We start from the raw sequence: 23,537 nt of genomic DNA on the forward strand, positions 1-23,537 counted from the left end.
AAGTTCCATAGAAGTGTATGTTTGATCACTGTCCCGTCGGATAATGAGAATCCAGTGTCTATAAGCCAGCTTCGGGTTAACTTCAAAACATGCGGAGCGTCCGCAAACAGATACTGCTTCCGGTGCGTTTTTGGATGAATAATAAATGTTCTTTGAACTTCCAAATTGACATCTAACTAGATACCAGTGTTTCCACCACCGCAATCTGACACGGCAGCTACGACTTCGAACCCAGCTTCATACGATTTGCTGACAGCCTCTAGCAACAAGCGCTTTGTCATCGAGACATCAAAGGACGCATAAATAGGCTGCTTCCAATCTCCAAACAGACCTCTGATCATCATGACCTGAAGAAAAGAGAAAAATCATATTATAAATAAACACAATATTATTGAAAAATTGGCTGAAAAAATTAAAAAATATAACTTTTTGTTGTATAACTATGAATAACGAAAATCATTCAGGAATTGATTACCTGTACTTTGGTATGAGGGCCCAGAACATCATCATGTTTTCGATCGTACTCATACACTTCACTTACTGACATCTCATCGTAGAGGAGCACACAAACTTTTTCTAATTCGGACATGCTTTGCGATTTTGCTTTTAGCATCTGCAACACTTCGTTCAAAAATCCCTGCCGCATATCCATTTTGGATGCATACTGTCGAAGACAACTCGATCGAGGAAAAGGCATGCCAAGGTTTTTGGTCAAATACTCATAACCAGGCAAACCGAAAAATCGCAAAGTAAATCCTCTGGATAACTCCTCACTGCTCCAGTTAACTCTCTTTTTAATGCCCAACAACAAATCCGTCTGATTTTTGGTCAACTTCGATGACAACATTTCTCGAGATTTTGCAATAATCTGATTTTCTTGAACGTCTTTCAAATCAAGACTCAGCTTCTCTAAATCAGCAACGCGTTTCTTTGCCTGAATATTTTGCTCCTGCAAAACCGATATTGTTTGATCTCTCTTCCGTAGCTGTTCCTCTAGCTCTTGGATCCGCATTTTCATCTCGCTTGCTTCGCATGATGTCATTTCTGGCGTCGCATCTGATGCAAACCCTCCACTGGAATAATGTCCGGAATCATCGAGAAGAGAATCATCTATAGATACACCGGAGTCGTTACCACATTGACTCGCGGATTGACCACCGAATCCTATGCGCGCGCTGACATTCTTCTGACCTCGCTGATGTTTAGATGTTTTTGAATTTTGAGGATTTCGAACGCTTGGAATAGCTAAAATTTAAAAAATATATAAGTTTGCAGTTTCTAGTGCAATATTTATGAATACAAACCTCCTGCCTTAAGCCGCCTCCGCTGTTTCGGCGATATTGGGAGTAGGCTCAATGAAATCCGATACATTGAAGTGCTTGCAACAAATAAACAAATTATGGGTATTTGTTTTCAGGTTCTATCCCAGAAATTTCAACCACTGTTTTTTCAGCGCTTCATTCGACGGAAACCGATGGAATGTTATTAGATCACCAGAAATCGGTGGATTAGTTTTATTATGACTAATCTTACTGTTGCACTTCGGAACGTGACACTTCGACATTTCAATGACCGAAATCGGACCGCTTTCCGTTTCAAACCCGGTATAAAGTCGCCACCGCTTAACTCGATATTTGCAATTCAACGGCTCAAAATGAACGAATAACACCAACTTCGCGTGAAAACTAACAAAAAACTGTTTTTCTCCGGATTTCCGAACAAAATAAGAAAATTTTCATAACTATTCTGTTTGTGTTAGTATTTTTGTGTACGACACACAAAAATCTGGCATACCTTATAAACTGTCAATATACGTTGGTCTCACGGTGAAACGGGTGAAACCGGTTAAACAGGCGATCCCATTTTATTGGCTCTGTGTGAGAAGCGATACTCACGCAACGTATATTGACAGTTTATAAGGTATGCCAGATTGTGTCGTCAAAAACAACTTAAACTGACGAAAACTGAATAATGTTTCAGAGGAGTGAAACAGATGACAGAGTTGCTTTGCGAAATCTTCGAGAAAGTTGATGAACATTGCTGAAATCAAAGGAGATTTGAGATGTGCAGCTGAACATAAGAATTGTGGCCAGGAAAAGAATGTGCTAAAATTCAAAATATATTTAACTCAGCTGACAATGATACAGCAAAAGTGACGAGAATAAACTGGATAAACTGATTTCATCTGGGGTGCTGCTGCTGCTGGTGTTGTTTTTTGCTGTTGGTTGCTGTTGGTGTTTTGCTGCTGGTGCATCGCTAAATACGGAGCTCATCTGCCTTTGTCATATTGTTGACATTTAAGCTGGGAATCAGCTTCTGGTGTTACTTATTCGAACTGGGAAACCAATTTCCGATTGCTGCTGGGAGTGCTTTTGCTAAGAAGATCAATAACAAGTGAACGTTTGGTGCTATCGGCTGACTGGTTTGGTGTTTTGGAAGTGTGCTTTTGGTTTTGCATCGCCGCTGCAGAGTAAAGTGCACAGGTACGTGGATTTTATTGTTTACAATATAGTGTTACTGTTTTCCCTCTTTTGGAAACTACAAATTTTTGCTTTTGTGCTTTTGTTTTTTGTAGGGGAACTGTACCGGTTTTGACCATGTTCCTAATTTGGCCCATTTTGCGAATAACTAAAAAATAAAGCAATTCGCAAAAGTTTTATTAGTTCCAACAAGAGATATATCCCTCATGCTTCAACGCTGCTTTCAACTGATCGATTATTTTGGAAAAATATGTATTTTTTAGGATTGGCCAAATTAGGCACTAACTAATCTAACAAATTAGGCACTAACTAACTAAAATTAGCCAAAACCGGCGCACTTCCCTTATTATATTGATAAACAGGATGTCATTGACAACAACCACAGAACCGTATGTGCCGGGCTCGATTCCCTTTCCCCAATATTTGGAACAATTTGATTATCCTTTTGAGCACAATAATTATACAGCACATTATTATCAGCTGAAGTTGCTTTTTCCGGGTCAGAATAATAAAGATTTATCTTACAAACAAATTACTGATGAAAAGGTATGACAAGAAGGACTTTGATGTTATACATACGTACACATTTTGGACACGTAGACAAGGGCAATTTGAAAAATCAGAGGATTTTGTACTTGCCATTAAGCAAATGGCAGAACTTTGTAGTTTTGGTGATTTAAAAGAAAGACCAATTCGTGATGCGTTGATTATAGGGACCTACGACAGGAATGTGCAGAGGAGATTATTCGACGAAGATCAATTGACAGCTGCTAAAGCAGAAAAGCTTGTTGTGAACCAAGAGTTGTCTTCGAATAGAACTCGATTTGTAAACCGCGATGAAAAGAGACTTAGCGTAGTTGCTAGATTGGACAGAAGAAAGGAGTGCGATTTAGGTAGACACCAGTTCCGTAGTAGGAGTAGAAGTAATGATCGTAATAGATCTTATTACTCAAGGAGTAGGAGTGATGACAATGGACGTGAAAGTGATAAAACTGGAAAGCTATTTAAGTGTTCGTTTTGCCATAAAACTGGGCACACGAAACAAATTTGCTTTTTCAAACGCCTTAAAGAAGATTTAAATAAATCAGATTCTGACGACGAAGACATTCACTGTATGATGATATGATGTTGCGGATGAAATATCGACGTCATTTGTTACCTTAGATGGATTAAAGCAGGGTGAAGCACTCTCGAATCTACTGTTCAATATAGCGCTCGAGGGAGCGATTAGGAGAGCTGGTGTGCAAAGAAGCGGTACCATTATCACAAAATCGCATATGCTCCTGGGATTTGCGGACGATATCGATATTATCGGAATTGATCGCCGTGCCGTGGAAGAGGCTTTTGCGCCTCTTAAGAGGGAGACAGCGAGGATTGGACTCACGATCAATACCAGCAAAACGAAGTACATGGTCGCTGGCAATCAACGTGGATTCAATAGTGGTGGTGATAGCGAAATAGTGCTGGATGGTGAAAAATTTGAAGTGGTAGAAGAATTTGTGTATCTTGGAACATTAGTGACGTGCGATAATGATGTTACCCGCGAGGTGGAAATGCGTATTGCAACTGCAAATAGGGCTTATTACGGACTTCGTAACTTTCGTAAGTCCCGTATTCTGCAAACGAAAACAAAACTCGCGCTGTATACTACTCTGATTCTTCCGGTGGCTTTATACGGCCATGAAATATGGACGTTAAAAGAGGCTGATCGGAGAGCTTTCGGAGTGTTTGAGCGTAAGGTGCTGCGGACAATACTCGGCAGTTAACAGGAAAACGGTATCTGGCGGCGTCGCATGAATCACGAATTGTACCAGGTGTATAAAGGGCTGGATATTATTAAGCTTATACAACACGGCAGAATACGGTGGGCTGGTCACGTTGTTCGTATGCCGGAAGAACGTCAAGCGAAGATAATATTTGATAGAGAACCCGGAAGAGGCCGCAGGCTTCGTGGAAGGCCGCGTACACGATGGCTTTTTGCAGTTGAATAGGACCTGAGGGCGCTCAATGTTCAGGGCGACTGGAAGCGATTGGCCCAGGATCGAGTCCAGTGGAGAAGGATACTCCATTCGGTGTAGTTCATCGTAGAGCTGTAGCCCATCAAGTATCAAGTAGATAAATACAGCAAATACTTCGTAATAGTTACATTGATATTATATAAAGAATCCACGTGTCTTGGACTTGTGGACTTGAACCCCCCAACTCCTACTCTTTCGGAGTAGACAAACACAGAAGTTCAAGGTTTTCTTTTAGATCTATTATGTAAAAATTAGCGAATTGAATTATTTGAAATATCTATTCTTCAATATTTGTCTGAACAATCCATGATAGCTCACTAACTCGGAATCATTCCTTTGTTTCTCTTAAATGTTGCACCCTGTTTCCTATTATGATTGGCCCGACTGGACTTGTTCTCATTCTTGTGCTTCCGATTTGCCAACACTTCCTTCTCCTGACCCTGCCCCTTAGCCTTGCCCACGACATCCCTGTTCTGGCCACCTCCCGGTGGTCCACCGCCTCCCCTCGCTTGATACTTACTTCGTCGGCGTTCCTCGGCCCGTTGACGAAGCTCCTCGGGATTGACGCAAAAGTCGAGTGGCTTCTTACCTCCACCAGGTGCCGTTCCCGCCTGATCTTCCGCGTCATCTTCTTCCTCGTCCTCCTCATCGTCCAACTCGTCCACCAGTGCATTCCTCATCTGCGCCGACAGACGAATGGTTTTCGATTCGCTATCAGCCATGGCATCGTAGCTGTCGTCATATTCGTCATCGTACTCATCGCAGACGTTCGAATATTCCTGATAACGTTCCTTCATCTCTTGCACGTGGCTCTTGTCGTCCAGCATTTCCTTCAAGTTCTTCGGCTGTCCTGGCATGCCCTTACCCTTCTTCATCACTCCCTTGATCTGGTCGTGAACCAATACATCGAACTCGTCACCATCGTAGATGTTCAACCGATCAATTCCCGTTTCCACGTAGAAGTTGTCAAGTTTGTCCGGAGGGATGTACGGCTCGGTGGGATCCGCTTCGGCCAAATCCGGTGGAAGATTACCTTCCAGAACGGCAGCAATTGCTTGCTCGACGTCGTCGTACCGAGTCAGGATTTTCCGCACATAGCCATCACCCAAATCTGGCAGAATATCCAGAACTTTCTGAACGTTGGTCTCAATCTGTTGCTCTGGTGTCAGTTCTTTTTGTGCGGATGTTCCACTTGGGACAAGTTCGTCCTCTTCCGCAACACCACCGGCGGCTTCCCCGAAACTTTCGTCTTCTTCGGGGAACTCACATCTGTCATGGCCGTTAGTCAAACCGTTCTCACCACTGCTGTAGGCATTCTGGACAAATTCCAGCTTGATGTGATCCAAGCCTTGATACGACTGCTTCAGGATATCCAGATCCTGGTCCACCGGATAGTGGCGTTGATAGTCGCGTACGAAAATCGGATCCGACAGGCACTCGGTGAGTACGCAGAGAAACTTGTCAGCTGGAGCGAGACTCGCTTCCGGCTTCTCGAGAATCATTTCTAGTTGAAGATTGAGAATGCCGCGAAAAGCCGACAGCAATTCAATTCGGGCCGCATTCAGCTGGACCAGATAAGGCGATGCATTGTCCATGGCGAAGATGTTTTTGTACAGCAGAACTATGGTGTTGTCGTAGAAGTTGGAGATGGATTGTTCTAGGGCAAGGTCGGTACAGATTGGGCGGACGTCCGGGTAGAGGTCAACGAGCAGGGCAAGACAGCTGCAGCAGTCCAAAGTGTAGACGGCTAAGTCGTTAAGGGTGCTGGAGGTGGCCTGGTTGCCTTCAATTAGGTCCGTGTCAATACGCTGCTGGATGGTTTTGAAGGTCTGGAAATGGGAGCGGAATAGAAACAAAAACGAGGAAAGAGAACCGTCATTCCGCTGTGCACACTATTGTTTTCTTGATCCTTTTGATAACGCTTCTAAATGCTTGCTTTTCTTGATCCAGATCATCAACATAAAATTCTTCATTAGAATATTAGATAGGTACTCTATTTCAAACAGCTTCAAGAGCTCTGGCATACTTATTCGTTTTATTCAACATATCCAACAATGTTTACTTCAGGAGAATACCTCGAGCTGTTTAATGGTGGTTCTATATGCCTTCTCGTGAACACTGACGAGGTATTGTACTTCCTACTCACGCAATCATTACGGATAAAATGTTGAGAGCCATCCTAACATGAAGAAGAGTCTCTCAATTGCCGGAAGGAGAACACATTTCGCTAACAGCTTTGCCCACTGTTTCAAATTGAGTGGTCTTTTGTCATTATACGAGGAACGCGAGTAATGTTGTTTGGCTCCTCCCATGTTATCTATCTAATTGTGAAGAATTTTGTTTCTGATTCTTGGTATATTTTCTAGGAAATGTTACTCCAATAATAGAATACCTCCCAAACAAATCCTAATATGTAGATAGAAAATGTTGTACTCACGTTTTGCAAGTACTGCAACCCAACCCGCAGGTCCTGCAAGTACTTCGGTTGCAGTTTGAATATCGTCTGAAGCATCAGGCCAAGCACGGCCTTGTTGTCGCGACCGTAGATCGGCAGCAGGTCAAAGATCAACGGAATCGACACCAGGTAGTGCTTGTAGAGCAGTTCGCCCAGCACTTCACGACCAATCCAGCAGCGGTCGGATTCCTTTTGCGTTATCATTCGGCACACAACCTGGAGGGTGCAGCGATGTGCAGCCGAATACAACGGAAACACCTTATCCGACGAGCGGACCATTCCGATCAAGTAGTAGGGGATGGCATTCTGCGTGAACGAGATGACGGCCTCGATGGCCTCCGGGTTGTGGACCACGGTAGACCAAAATCTGAAAAGAAGAGAAAAAATGGAACGGTTACTGACTTTTCAATGTTGTATTTGATTATTTTGGGAATGGTTTCTCTATCAAAGTTTAAATAATTGATTCCATAATCTTAAAATCAAAACAACTAATAGAAAGTAAAAATAGGGGCAAGTGTGGCGAGATGTAGACATCTCTCTGATCCATCTCTATACTAAGCTTTGCCTTTAGGCTGTATAAACCGTAATCAATTCGATAATGACGATGATTTTTTCGAATCCGCACTAATACTAATAAAGTTTTGAACTAAATTCAATATTTTGGGGCTATTCACGGACTTACCCTCCATCATAATATATTCACGGCATTTACATATTAATTTTTCACTTATCAAAACTAGAAATTATTGATAAATTGCTGGAAAACGCTGAAAACTGCGTTTTTCCTAGGCCGATATTCGTATGTTCTTCGAACGCATACTAACGTTCGAACGTTCGGATCAAACACATACACACTCACTTGAAATTTCACTTGATCTTTTCCCATTGTTTGCTTGATTTTATCACTCCTAAAACATATTCACTAACTGAGTTTCAATTTTTTCTTCAATCTTGACTACCAATTAATTTACTTCACGCCCAAAAACTGTCGAAAACTGCTTTCCAAAAATCGAAGTGAAAGACAAATTTGACGACCGTGAATGCAATAAAATGCGGAAGACTCAAATTCACTAGCGCAATAGGTGAAATGGTGAGTACAAAATCTACGCGATGCAACTTCATCCAATCCGAACAATACAACGTATACGCCAGCCAACACGCAAACAAAGATGTGCATACACAAGAAAATAATCATCTCTTCGCCGTTGCCAGATTTATTTATTGGAAAAAATCATTGCTGTTTATCGGATTGAACAATAAAACCAAAAATAAATATTTAAACAAGTTATGTAAGCTTCTATTGCATTCCAAGTGGTGTATATTTTTTTTTAAACCGATAAATACCCGTATGTTTGATACACCATGAATATGTCTTATGATATGAACTAAACAATTCGTCAAGTCTGGCAACATTATGCATCAGCTGGCATATTTTTACCACCCCAGTTGTAAACATTTATTTACACTCAAAATAATTGTCACTTAAATTCCACTATAAAAAGTCATGTAGACTTTAAAAATCGAAACTTTCATCGGCCTTACTGGAATAAAATAAAACTTACTCAAATCACAAGTGCATCTTAATAAGAAATGTAGTGGAATTCATTAGAAAACATAGAAAATAATATCTATATACTCTTCTAGTGAATTCTACTCAAAATTAATGTATGAAAAATATATGAGTGGGGTTCTCAGAGCGAAATGTATGTTTATCAACTATCGCTAATGAAACATTTTGCAAAAGCATTATGAGAACGATTTGCGAAGCAAAATGTTTGAGTATGAAATAGTTTTCTACTCTTATTTTTGCCCTCGCCCGCTTCTAAATAGTGGACGGGATACACATCACTAATAAGGATACTATAGAAAAAAATTATCAAAATTTCACTTAAAATTTAAGTACATGGCCAAACAAAAATTCATTAATTAATTAACTTTTACACACGAAACTACATGGAAAATATCTGCATATGTTTTCAAGTAGCTTCTAAGTGAACATTATTTTGAGTGTATCACTGCAGCACTTTTTCGTGCCAATTGTATCACTATTACAAACAAGTGATACAGTCATTAATTTTCAAAACATTGTGATGGAGTCTTGAGCCTTTATCTTCTTTACAACTCCGGACTATTCCGACAACTCGGATCGTCGCACGTACGAGATGGTGGTCGAATGAAGAGTGAACACAGCAAGAACCAACAGAGCAAGCAAGCCTGCTCTCGGAGAACAACTAGAGATGTCGCAAATTAATCGATTACTTCGATTAATCGATTCATCGTTGTGATAATCGATTAATTTTGAATCGATTATTACCCAACGATTAATCGATTCAATAATCGAGATGAATCGTGAGTAATCGATTAATCAGAATTTTACGACATCATAAGGATGTCGAAAATTAATTGATTATTTCGATTAATCGATTCATCGTTGTGATAATCGATTAATTTTGAATCACACACACATGTTGTTGACTTTATTCTATTGAAAGGGAAAGGATACAGTACGTTGTCCGACTAAACTTTAATACTTTACATACTCCCCCTCACCACACTGCCAAAAATATCTATATAAGATATATGTGTCACCGTTCTAAATTTTTGCAATAGACGAATCCAAGTAAAAATAAGAAGAAGACACACGACGGTGTTAACTTTGACAGATCCTACAGCGCAGCATAGGGAGATCATTTTAAAATGCTTATAATAAATTCTAGACAAATTGTAATTAAAATCTGATTGATGTATGATACGGAAAAAGTTCCGAACTGTATGATAGATACATGTTTGGAAAATATTAAAAAAATTGAGATAAGCTTCCAGATATGTAATTCAGAACTTTTTCCGTACCGTACATCATTTCCGCAGAAACATTTCCACTCTTCGGATACCTGTTCTGGTAATGGTTCATCCCATTCTAGTTTCTTCGTCCAGATGCTTTGCATGACTAGTTTGCCGTGAACAACAATAGGGCTCAAAATTCCAAGTGGGTCGTAAATCTTCTGAATCTCCGATAATATGTTGCGTTTCGTCATGGTAGTTTTTACGTTAATTTCGCTGCTAAAGCTGAACATATCCAAATTAGTGTTCCAGTGTAGCCCCAGGATTTTTACGGTATCTGAACCGCTATCACTTGCTAAACTGGCATCGTTGGACTTCCATTTGTGAAGCTCAAACCCTGAACTATTTAGGATTGTGGTAATCTGATCCTTGATTTCAGCCAGTTTTTCGAGCTGATCATTGCCCCTCGATGCGTCCATATAGAAATCCGTTTGAATAATTTGACTGGCCTCAGGGAACTCATGTTCATATTCCAACGCTAACTGCTTTAGACACCGCGCGGCAAGGAAAGGAGCTGAGCATGTGCCATAGGTAACAGTATTTAGGCGGTATGTACTTACTCGATCGTCCTGTGAAAACCGCCACAATATCAATTGCAGTTGCCGATCTTTCTCATCTACTTTTACGTGTCGAAACATTTTCTTTATATCAGCTGTAAGGACATACCGATGACATCGAAATCTTATTAGTATATTGAAAATCTCGGATTGCAGTGAAGGGCCAGTCATCATCACATCATTCAAAGATAAACCGCTCGAAGAAGCAGCTGACCCATTGAAAACCGTTCTCAATTTCGTAGTACTGCTTTCTAGTCGGAGCACTGCATGGTGCGGGAAATAGAACACAGGGCCAGTCCCCAACGAATGTTGATTATCAACTATTTCCATGTGACCAAATTTCATATATTCTGTCATGAAATCCACGTACTCTACTTGCAATTGAGGATCCTTCTCAAACCTTTTTTCTAGCCTCAATAACTTTTCCAGGGCCAAACTTTTGGAATCGCCTGATTCAACAACAGTCGGTTTGTGGGGCAATCTAACATTGAATCTACCGCACGTGGTTCGCGAAGTTGTTTCCACAAATAACTACTCGCAAAGTATTTCTTCTTCTGTCTAATTTCTATCCACATAACATCGATCCTCGTTACTGCTCCTCCTACAATCCATCCTAATTTGGTATTCTGCATGTACGGTAAATAATTACCGATCTCTTGATTTCTACTTCGCAGAATGTCGAAAAACACTGTAGTTCCCAGAAGCATATCAACCGGTCTGCTCAAATGGAATTCAGGATCCGCCAGGTTCACATCCAGTATATCCCATCTTTCTATATTCACGTCATTCGATGGCAGTACTCCGGTTATATTGTTAGTAACTAGTACAGGAATCCTTTTAGAGTAATTGCTTGTTCGCGACCTGAACGACACCATGGCTTTCTCATGAATGGTTTGGGGAGATTGACCCATTCCTGTTACTTGACAATGAAAGCGATGCGTTGTGATTCCCACTCTTCGTATGAACGACTTTGTAATTTGACTGCGATCCAGAATCAAGTAAAACGCGGCTGGTAACTAGTGATTCTTTATTCGCAACGACTAGCACTGAAGCAGTGGGAAGTATTGTGGGATTCAATTGATTACTCATATCGTTTATTTCTGTAATACATATAGTTTATTAAACAAAATGTAACATTGTGTAAAGTGTGCATTTAATGACTGCTCACGTTTTGTCACTGTATTTCGTTCATTGTAGTGCTTCGTCGTTGCTGGTCGTTCGCGATGGATTGACGTGTGATGTTTGCGACCACATTTAGTGCATCCTCTACTTCTACATAGATCAGCGGTATGACCGGATCCCAGACAGTTATAGCAAAAGGCAGCTCTCCTGATGATTTTGATCTTTTCATCGCGTGACTTAGCCCTGTATTGATTGCAGCTGCCTGTAAAATGATACGATCCGCAGGTACCACATTTTTGTGACACCGATGGTTTCGAGATTGTGAATGCGTTGACTTCCATTTTATATTTCTTCGGAGTATTGTTGTGATCTACTTTAGACTTCCGCTTGCAAGGCATTGCGTCCAATACTTGACACCTATTCGAAACAAATTCCTCCAGTTGTTTGTATAGCGGTGGCGATGTTCTGGATGCAATAGACTCCCATTCTCGGCGGGAAGCAGGATCCAATTTATTTACCATAAGGTATATATAAGGCATCGCATCCCATGAAAATACTGGTTGTTTTAAATTCTCGAGGCAACGAAGGTGCTTCCTAGCATTGTCAAACAAATTTCTCAATTCAGAAGCTGACTCCGTTTCCACAGATTTCAACTCGAAAAGTTCTCTAGTGTGCCTTTGAACCAGAAGTTTCGGGTTATTGTACCGTTTCACGATCATGTCATACGCAATTGAGTAGTTATCGTCAGTGGTTGGTAAGGAGTCTATTAATCCAAGGGCTTCACTGCGCAGAGATAGTTTCAGGTATTCAAATTTTTGAATTACGGCCAACGATTTTCGACGATGAATCAATGTGTTGAATTTGTCAAAGCATTCCAACCAATTTTCCCCGTGGCCTGAAAATGTCGGAAGATCGATAGATGGGAGTCGCACTGAATCCTTATTAGCCGTGTTGCAGAATGTTTCTTCTCTGTTTTTAGTTGCGATTGCCTTTTCAAACGACCGTTGACCGTTGATATACGTAACTTCCAGTTCTTCGCGATTCTTCTCCTCTTCTAAATTCCATTGCTCGAGTGTACTTTGCGTTTGATCATATGACTTATAACATTCCTTCAGCATATCCCGGCGCGTCTCGAGAGCCATTCGATCCGTCATAAAACTGGCCATTGTATTAATGATACTGGTGATCCTGGACGCAGCATGATTCCTCTGCGTGATAACACGATCATAGTCAGATTGTGTAACATATATGATTGGGCTTGCAGGGCCAGACAGCTCTTCTCTATTAACAACCGATTCTCCCTCTGGCTCCAACATAATTGCACCTATGGAACAGTAAACAACTATTATTCCCTCTATAATGTCTTCAATAACAAGATCGCTCAGGATTGCCAAATGATTGACGTTCGTTTCTCCTAGAGCTCTGCTCAACGATTGACTAGTCATTGCAATATATTGTCATTGTTTTAGTATATCAATACTTTTAGTATGCACTCATTTCATGTTTCTTCGAGCCTTAAAATCCGCTTATCAACCCAAATGTTGGTTATTTTTCTGTATCGACCCAAGCGTCGATAATTACTCTCATACTTTTTATCGGCTATCTTGTCCAATGGTCTCAAGTATTTGAATGTTCTTTCCGACCACATGTCGGCCGTTTTGTTGTAACCCTTGTGTCGGAAGTTTTCTGCTAACCCACGCGTTAGCTAAATTCATCTCTAATTATTGTTGCTAACCCTCATGTTAACAAATGCTCAATATTTTATTTAGAAAATTAACAATTTTGTGTGAACCCCTGGACCGATTTCAACCAAATTTAGCACACATATTCTCAGGAAACCCGAGTAGAAAAACGGAGGAGGAAAGAACGAAAAATAAAGAATAAGAAAAAAAAAGGAAGATAGAAGAAAGAAAAAAGTTGGTTGAAGAAAAATAATTAAATATAGCCTATGTAATATGAACCCGAGAATTGCGTTTTAAATCATATTTGAACTAAGAATATGCTTTGCAGAGTGTTAGAAATAATCATAGCTGTAAATAGTAGTTTTAAGTACAATTGAATTTTATTGCCCATCTAACCCAACCCTACACTACCCTTTTCTATGACTCGTCTAAAACTCAGTGAACAGAAACAGAGAGTAAGAGAGTCTCCCGCACGACCAAAAGCCGATGGTCAACCAGAGAAGCTGTAGGAAGAATGGACAGCAAAAATTGTAAATAAATCAGTAGCTAATAATCACCCCCTGAAATGAGATGTAGTTCTTGAAGCCGTCTACCGATTGGGTGGCGCTAGTGTTCACTACTAAAAATGCACACATATTTATTGGCAAAAATCCATAGATTTTACTTATAAATTTATAACGGCGACACATATATCTTATATAGATATTTTTGGCAGTGTTGCCTTTCCTATTTTAAGCTCCGTTCATACTGGCCGCTAGAGCATTGGCGATTGGCGCTTTGATGTTGCATGAAGAAGAAGAAGCAGAATGATGATAATCAAAAATATTCGCACGGGAAAACATACGAAAAAATTTTTGAAACACTTCTTTAAAATTCTAGAAGCAATTTAATTCTTGTTTTCTACTGCACAATAAACATAGTGACTTTCAGTTTCAATTGAAATTTTGATGAGACGAAATTTAGCGTTTTTTGGTCGAGGGAGATTTTTTTTTCGTAATTTGTGGCGAATTTTGTACTCACCACTCTCTCATAACGAACTCAAAAGAGAAACAAAAATCGTGCACGCTAACTTTTGCCCTCTCTTTTTATCCCAAGGAAGTTTCACTCAGAACTCAGAAAACTATGAGTAGTCCTGCGAGCAAATCAAATGTTTACGCCACTGGAAGTGAGCGAAACATGGTTATATCTATCACTCATAAGACCTGTTTTTCTTTCCCGAAAAATGATTTCAAAGCAAAAATCTGCTTAAATGAACATTTTCTTCTCGTGAGAATGTGTGAAAATTACGAGCATTGGATTAGTTGAACACCTACTTTAAAAAAATGCAGATTTGTTATAGTGCTACGGTAGTTTTTGGAATTTGGAATCAGTACGGATCGTTTTGGTAGAAAACGAAACAAACATTATAAATATTCAGTTACAACGAGCCTGGGATTGAACGCTCAATCTCCTGCTTATAATGCAGGACCGTCGGGCTCGTCTTCAAATTCAAAAGTTATCAAAATATGATATGGAAATGCTAATATCATCTTCCAAAACTTGGACGTACATGTTCATGATAGCATTAGAGGCGAAAGTATAGAATTGATAGTTCCGTTAGGATACGGCAGGCATGAAGAATGTTTTTATAGAAGTCGATTTGAAAGCGAGCGGAGGGCAATATTTGTGATGGCACATATCACACGACCTTCCTTCTGCCAAGCTCCCGTATGAAGGGGGAGGGAAGAATATCAGTGTGGAAGCTGATATATCTCCACTGGCATTTCCACTGGCAGAGACTTTATTCCCTTTATATGATATCTATATCCTTTCCGTAAAAAAATGCATCTCGTTTTATTTTCTCAATCGATTCTTTAGCTTATTTAAGGTCAACTTTCTCTATCTTTCAACTCTCTCTCAAGCGTCTAACTATTTTAAAAATCGAAAACAAAAGTTGAAAAAATGCTGCACGAGTGAACCAGTCTGAAAAATTCATTCGTTCAAAATCAGGCGGATGTTAGCCCAATCTTGAAAAACAACACTTTTTTAATATTTTGTTTTGAATTCTAAAAATACTTAGAGGCGTTAAAAAATATAATAATAATAAAAAAATTATTCTTTGGGAAAGTTGACTTTAAATAAAATAAAGAATCGATTGAGCAAATAAAAAATGTTGAGGGGAAAGGTGAATTAGCTACTGGTGAAATGCCAATGAGAGCAGCGAGCAAAATGGCTGGCGAAGTTTCAGAGCGATCATTTTTCCAATTTCCGTAATTTCCGCCACGAACAAAGCATCCGACTTATACATAAAGCTTCATTCAAAAATAGTCAATAGTTTCAAAATAGTTGAAAATAGTGACTTTTTGCGAGAAAAAGTGACTTTAGTGACTTGAGATCGAAAAAAGTGACTTTTTAGTGACTTGCCCAAAAAAAGTGACTAAGTCACTAAAAAGTGACCCGCTACCAGGCCTGTAAAAAGCAATCTGACCAAACGCGCGCGCTGATCATCGGTGGTGGCTGCCATTCAATTGTTGGCATTTTTTGATTGCTTTGTGCGAACTAATAGTGCGTGTGCGCTGGGAGGCTTTCAAGGCGGGTAATCCTCGTTCGTGTGGGAGAACAAAACTATTTGCGCACTATTCGCGAATACGAAAGTAATGCCTCTACTCACTCTTATGGCAAAATCTCATTGCTATCTGTCAGACTGTGCGTGAAACATGGCCGCCAATCACCCCTTCTTGTCCCTCCACAGTAAAATCCCATAAGGAACTGTCAGACTGTGCGTGAAGAATTTACCTTCGTAGTCGCGAATTTTGTGACTGTTTCGCGCGTGGGGATAGTAAAAAGATATTTTAGTTACTAGATAAAGATTGTCGCTTCGGTTCCCTTTGTTCTGCTGTCCGGAAAATGTTGGGTTCCAAGCTGTCAAATCGTATGGATTTTCCTTCTTTGACATTTAGCTCCCCTATCGCCAGCAAAAGATGTTCCGGACAGCGACGACAGCGACAATCTTTATCTAGTAACTAAAATATCTTTTGAATAGTACCAAGTCGGGTACTATTCGGCATCTGTGGAAGTGATAAATCACGCAGATTGATAATTGCGACGGTATTTGGGTGGACGGAATAGTGACTATCCGTTCAAGTGTTTCGATCGCGGGTGGAAGTTTCAAACTTTCGAAGGACATTCTGCCGTCGGCATACTATTCGTGCGTGATTTGCGTGAACAATTTTGCGCTTGAGAGTGCACTAAGGCAAGTGTTACTCTAGTGTGGTGAAGAAGATCGGACATTGTTCCTGGCAATCTTGTGAACTTTCTGTGGCCATTGTGGGTAGGTGATTTGCCCTATTCATCTTTCGCCATCTTCACCTCTTGCTAGCGTGGATGGGAGCAAGACTCGGCGCCATTGAATCCGTTTGGCGCAATTGCACAGGATAGCTCCCGGTGAGTCTGTTCCACGTTAGTCCTGCATGTGGCTAGCAGTAGCCGTGATTAATTATAGTACGTAAGAAAGTGGGTAGCTTTTTTCTTAATTTGCGAGTGGAAAACCGTCCGCGCCCTCGATTTGTGATACCGCGTAGAAGTGGGTTCGTTCGCGACGGGAAGGAGAGATCGATTCGATATAAAACGTTCCACTTCCGTCGAATCTTAAACGTCGCGAAGGGTTTTTACACCGCGACGGGAAGGAGTAAATCGTTCGATTGTGTATCACCCTTGCCGGTTCGGTTTCGCGTAGAAACGATTAGTTTCGCGTCGGGAAGGATTTGATCGTTCGATTTAACTGCCGTTTCCGTTCGTTTTCGTTCGCGATGCCTGCTAAAGAGGAAAAGCAGCTAGCTGGTAGCTTAGCTCAGCGCAAGTGCCTGTTAAAAGTTTTTGATGCGCTTGAGCGCGAGGTTCATCCGTGATTACGATCATGATCGCGACAGTTTTCAGTTGTGTGTGCGGATTGATTCACTGGACAAGATGAACGAAACCTTCGCGGAGTGTCAGAGTGTGATCGAGAAGCTGGACGCACCAGAGGCTCTGGATGAGCACATCGATGAACGCGTTGAATTCGAGCAACGGTACTGCAAGGCAAAGGGTTTCCTTCTCTCGAAGCGCGCCGGGGATCCTAACCAGTCGGCATTGAACGATTCGATACACGCTCCACAGCAACATCAAGCAAACTTCCACCTTCGTCTGCCAAAAGACCGAAGTTCAATGGGGACTTTTCACGTAAGATTTCGTTCCGGGACACGTTTACATCGATGATCCACGTGAACGGCGATATTCCCACTGTCGCCAAGCTCCAATACCTTCTCCAATCTCTCGAGGGAAGCGCCAAGAAACCCTTCGAATCGGTCGATATCGCCGCCGATACCTACGCTACAACTTGGGACGCTCTTCTGAAGAGGTACGATAACCGAAAATACCTCACGAAGCAACTCTTCAAGGCGTTGTACGAGTTACCCGCAGTGAAGCAGGAGTGTGCAACACGCATCCATAGTTTGTCGACAATTATCATCGTCATGTTCGCGCGCGCCTGGGAGGAGAAGACTAGCCACAAGGACGATGTGAAGTATGATGAACTGGTCGATTTTCTCTACCAGCGGGTGCGGGCGGATACTCAATTCCGTAGGACCAGACAGTCATCAATCAGCCTCGTCGAAGGTGGCCGGCTTCCAGCAGAAAAGTTTCAAGCAGAAAGTGTCGGTCAATGCATCAGCCTCATCCACTCCCAGCTACTCCTGTCCGCTTTCCTGTTCGGACAGTCATTCCATCCGAACATGTCCGGGAAAAACGTCAGTCAACGCCAAGAGTTGGCTTCCCAAAAGCGCCTGTGTTGGAACTGTCTCAGCGTTGGTCAACAATCCAAGAAGTGCAATTCCAAATACAACCGCCGTATATATCATGAGAAGCACCACTCGCTTCTGCATGATATCACTCCAGCGAAGGTATCAGCTACGCCAGCAATGCAAGTAAGCACAACAGAGCCAGCCTCGTCGTCGAAGCCTGCTGTTTCAACAGTTTTTTCCGTTCAGCAACCGCTTCCATCCACGTCCCGCCAAGTTAGCATGGCAGTCCAAACTGCATGCACCATGACGCTGCTTGAAACGGTTGTTCTCAACATCGTTGACGATCACGGCATCTCGTACAAGGCTCGTAGACCTCGTCATCGGTAGCGAAACGTACTGGGAACTCCACACGGGACGGAAGATTTCGGCCGGCATTCCACCGGCACACAGTGGGATGGTTTTGAAAAAAGTGGGACATTGGTATTATCGGCGAAACTATTGATTGGAGACTTTTGACGTGTTCTGGAGAGTGTCTTTATTTTTAGATCATTTTATTTTAGGAGTAAGAAAAACTGACTTGAAAGGGTGCACCCCGAGAAAAAATATCGTTTTTATTTTATTGATAAAATTGTTTATATTGTATGGAGACATTGTAGAAATGACAATTTCAAGACACTTTGTCGAAGACACCAACTTTTTATCTCTGAAGTGGAAAAAGTTATAGGGGTGCAAAGTTAGTAACTCCTTAAAATTATTTTTTTAGCTCTAACTTTTTTATTTAAATTTTTACATTTTTACAATGTTCTACAAAGTTTTAGGTGCTTCAAAAAACATTTTGTCGTAGAAGAGTGCAAATCGCTATCTCTTCATTTTAAGGAGCTATATCAGATTTTATAGTTTTTTAACACTATTTTTAATCGGGTATACCTTTCAGGGTAGCAGGTTGTAGCAGCTGTTATTTATGTCATCAGCTTCAGTAGCTCTTACTCTTTTGTTACATATATAAATCATAGGTGGATCTAAGTGGATTCATAAAAATATTCCGCAAAATGCACATCAACTTTTTGATTCTTATTTTGTTTCTCCGTGCATAATTTAGTTATCATTATTTTTTCCTCGTTAATTTTTCCCTGTACGTTGTCTGCTGGTCTAGGTGCTGCGCAGTTGTTTGGAAAATTTTAAATGTGATTCGAAATCGAGCCTTTTTAAGTGATTTAGAGCGTATATTTATTCCTAGACCACTTTATTTAAGGGGTACACCCGAGAAAAAAATTTCCTCAAAATTATTTATCTTGTGCAGATACATTTTAGAGACGGAAATATTAAGATACTTTAATGAAGACAATGTCAATCCTCATGTGAAGGAAATTATAATGGTCCAAAGTTGACAACCATTTAAATTTTTTTTTTTTTAAACTTTTTATTGTGGAAAACATTTTGTCGTAGAAGAGAGTAAATCGCCACCTTTTCATTATGAGGAGCGATATCAGTTTGCTCTTTCAAGACATGTTTTTCCGGTAGGTTCCGAAGCACCTACTATTTTGTAGAACATTGAAAAATGCGAAAAAAAACAAAACAAAAAAGTTACAACAAATAAATTATTTTCAAGGAGGGGGTAACTTTGCATCACTATAACTTCGTCATTTGAGAAATAGAAATTTAGAGTTTTCGAAAAAAATAAGTTGCCGTTTTTACGATGTCTCCATAAAAGATAAACAACTTGAGCGATAAGGCCGATAAAAATATATGTTTACCACTACACCCCACGCCTAACTTCTCCCCACCCAGCTAAGATTTTGAAAACAAAATCTTCAGGGGCAACAACAACATTTCAGAATAAAAACTGTGAGTTTTCAAAACACTCCTTAACAAGTCCCAGAGTTTGCTGATGAGGTTTCTCTTTCTCGTTGAATAAAGCACTCAAGGTATAAATACACGCTCTAGATCACATCAAAAGGCTCGTTTTTGAATCACAATTCAAATTTTCCAAACAGCAGCATAGCACCTGGACCAGCAGACAGCGGACAGGGAAAAATTAACGAGAAAAAAATAATGATAGCTAAATTATGCACGGAGAAACAAAATAATGGATCAAAAAGTTGAGGTGCATTTTGCGGAATATTTTTATGAATCCACTTAGATCCACTTATGATTTATATATGTAACAAAAGAGTAAGAACTACTGAAGCTGATGACATAAATAACAGCTGCTACAACCTGCTACCCTGAAAGGTATACCCGATTAAAAATAGTGTTAAAAAACTATAAAATCTGATATAGCTCCTTAAAATGAAGAGATAGCGATTTGCACTCTTCTACGACAAAATGTTTTTTTGAAGCACTTAAAACTTTGTAGAACATTGTGAAAATGTAAAAATTTAAATAAAAAAGTTAGAGCTAAAAAAATAATTTTAAGGGGTTACTAACTTCGCACCCCTATAACTTTTTCCACTTCAGAGATAAGAAGATGGTGTCTTCGACAAAGTGTCTTGAAATTGTCATTTCTACAATGTCTCCATACAATATAAACAATTTTATCAATAGAATAAAAAAAAAATATTTTTTTCTCGGGGTGCACCCTTCTAGGTCAGTTTTTCTTATTCTTAAAATAAAGTGCTCTAAAAATAAAGACACCCTCCAGAACACGTCAAAATTCTCCAATCAATTGTTTCGCCAATAATACCAATGTCCCACTTTTTTCAAAACCATCCCACTGTGCGGCATCTCCGCCGGCATTCCACTGCTGACGATCGACTGGAAGCAGCTCTACGCAAGTTCTGGGACATGGAAACAATTCTATCAGCTCCAGCTCGATCTAACGAAGAAAGTCTATGCGAAGAGCACTATGCTGCTACTACGATGCGCAATTCCGCAGGGCGATACATTGTGCGTCTTCCGAGAACTGAAGATTCCGAAAAGGTTCTCGGAGAATCAAGGTCGATTGCCGATCGTCGCTTCCTGAGCTTGGAACGGCGATTAGATAGAGATCCTGCTACCAAGGACTCATACCATCGATTCATGGAGGAGTATCTACAGCTTGGTCACATGCAGGAAGTACCAGCGCCTGTAGATGATCGAAATGAGCACTGCTACATCCCCACCGGGGACAGCAGGGACTATGTCCAAGGGCTTGACGATCCCTCCCCAGGCCATCTGCGAGTTGTGGCGCCTGCCTAGGATGTGGGGGGGGGGGGGTTGACAGTGGGCCCTGTTAAACCTCTATAAAAAGCTGCATGTATCCGCAAGTAGGCTCCGCCAAAGCGGCCGTGTGCCGCTCAAAGCGCACAAGCCCAAGTCCTGGTGTTAGGTGGGACGCTAAACAGCCCTGACACGACGGCCCTCCGACGAAACAGGGGGTTTGCGCAGGCCTAATAAGCCGCCTGGAAAACCAATAATTACGAACAATATAAGAGATAATGCGACTCGATATAATCGGCTAAGACCTAGGCGACGAATAAAGGATCACGATTGGAAGCTTGGAACATGGAACTGCAAGTCGCTAGGTTTCGCAGGTTGCGACAGGATGATCTACGATGAATTACATCCCCGCAACTTCGACGTCGTGGCGCTGCAGGAGATTTGCTGGACAGGACAGAAAGTGTGGAAAAGCGGGCATCGGGTGGCTACCTTCTACCTAAGCTGTGGCACCACCAACAAGCTGGGAACCGGCTTCATAGTGCTGGGTAAGATGCGCAAAAGCGTGATTGGGTGGTAGCCAATCTACGCAAGGATGTGCAAGCTGAGAATTAAAGGCCGTTTCTTCAACTATAGCATCATCAACGTGCACTGCCACACGAAGAGAGACCCGACGACGAGAAAGAAGCGTTCTACGCACAGCTGGAGCAGACATACGATGGATGTGGGCACGTCAAAATCGTCATCGGCGACATGAACGCGCAGATAGGAAGGGAGGAAATGTATAGACCGGTCACCCTAGTACCACAACTTTGGATGATTTGGTTGCAGGAACTCTAATGTGACTCAATTTGGTCGCATACAAGTTACAGAAACTTGTCTACGACAAGTGTGTTACTCGGGCATCGGACCGGATAGTCTGCACACCGTATCGAATGACAACGGCCAACGATGCATAAACTTCGCAGCCTCCCGCGGAATGGTAGTCCGAAGCACCTTTTTTCCCGCAAAAATATCCACAAAGCCACATGGAGATCACCTAACCAAGAAACGGAAAATCAAATCGACCACGTTCTAATCGACGCTAAATTCTTCTCCGACATCACGAACGTCCGCACTTACTGCAGTGCGAATATTGAATCCGACCACTACCTCGTTGCAGTATGCCTGCGCTCAAAACTCTCGACGGTGTACAACACGCGTCGAAGTCGAACGCCGCGGCTTAACATTGGGCGGCTACAAGACGGTAGACTAGCCCAAGGATACGCGCAGTAGCTGGAAGTGGCACTCCCAACGGAAGAGCAGCTAGGCGCAGCGTAATTGGTAGCACCGCAACCGCTACACTTGGCTCGGTGCCCCCGGATCAATAACGACTGGTATAACGGCAAAAGTGAGCAGTTAGTAGAAGAGAAGAATGCAGCATGGGCAAGATTGCTGCAAACCGTACGAGGGCAAACGAGGCACGATATGAACGGGAGCGGAACATACTGAGGAAAAAACGCCAACAGGAAGATCGAGACCGTGAAGAGACGGAGCAACTGTACCGCGCTAATAACACACGAAAGTTCTATGAGAAGTTAAACCATTCATGCGAGGGCCACGTGCCACAGCCTAATATGTGTAAGGACATAAACGGGAACCTTCTTACGAACGTGCGTGAGGTGATCCAAAGGTGGCGGCGGCACTACGAAGAACACCTGAATGGCGATGTGGCAGACGAAGATGGCGGTATGGTGATGGACGCGTTCTTCCAGGCGCGCAGGACATAATTTTACCGGCTCCGGATCTCCAGGAAATCCCAGGAGAGTTATTTAAACACGGTGGTGAGGCACTGGCTAGAGCGCTGCACTGGGTCATTACCAAGATTTGGGAGGAGGAAGTTTTGCCGCAGGAGTGGATGGAAGGTGTCGTGTGTCCCATCTACAAAAAGGGCGATAAGCTGGATTGTAGCAACTACCACGCAATCAAATTGCTGAACGCCGCCTACAAGGTAACCCAAATTTTATGCCGTCGACCAGCACCAATTGCAAGGGAGTTCGTGGGGCAGTACCAGGCGGGTTTTATGGGCGAACGCTCCACCACGGACCAGGTGTTCGCCATTCGCCAAGTACTGCAGAAATGCCGCGAATACAACGTGCCCACACATCATCTATTCATCGACTTCGAAGCCGCATATGATACAATCGATCGGGACCAGCTATGGCAGTTAATGCACGAAAACGGATTTCCGGATAAACTGACACGGTTGATCAAAGCGACGATGGATCGGGTGATGTGCGTAGTTCGAGTTTCAGGGGCATTCTCGAGTCCCTTCGAAACCCGCAGAGGGTTACGGCAAGGTGATGGTCTTTCGTGTCTGCTATTCAACATCGTTTTCGAAGGGGTAATACGAAGAGCAGGGATTAACACGAGTGGTACAATTTTCAGTAAGTCCGTCCAGCTATTTGGCTTCGCCGACGACATAGATATTATGGCACGTAACTTTGAGAA

General features: G+C 41.7%; 2 protein-coding genes across 2 annotated transcripts in view; one reads left to right on the forward strand and one right to left on the reverse strand.

The window, feature by feature from the left end:
* Positions 1 to 2,401: 2,401 nt before the first annotated feature.
* The window catches only part of LOC134207090 (probable cytochrome P450 6d5), a 49,907-nt gene continuing 28,771 nt past the window's right edge, over positions 2,402 to 23,537 (forward strand). The window contains exon 1 of the mRNA XM_062682811.1: positions 2,402 to 2,483. The gene's annotated coding sequence lies outside the window, so the exon portion shown is untranslated. The remainder of the gene's footprint in view (positions 2,484 to 23,537) is intronic.
* LOC134207087 (activating signal cointegrator 1 complex subunit 2) overlaps positions 4,758 to 23,537 on the reverse strand; it is a 131,532-nt gene continuing 112,752 nt past the window's right edge. Inside the window, exons 4-5 of the mRNA XM_062682805.1 lie at positions 6,936 to 7,320; positions 4,758 to 6,327 (exon numbers count right to left, since the gene is read on the reverse strand). Coding sequence (XP_062538789.1) covers positions 4,816 to 6,327; positions 6,936 to 7,320 — 1,897 coding nt within the window. The 3' untranslated portion in view covers positions 4,758 to 4,815. The remainder of the gene's footprint in view (positions 6,328 to 6,935; positions 7,321 to 23,537) is intronic.

The sequence above is a fragment of the Armigeres subalbatus genome, chromosome 1, assembly GCF_024139115.2.
Source record: "Armigeres subalbatus isolate Guangzhou_Male chromosome 1, GZ_Asu_2, whole genome shotgun sequence".
Taxonomy (NCBI): Eukaryota; Metazoa; Arthropoda; class Insecta; order Diptera; family Culicidae; genus Armigeres; species Armigeres subalbatus.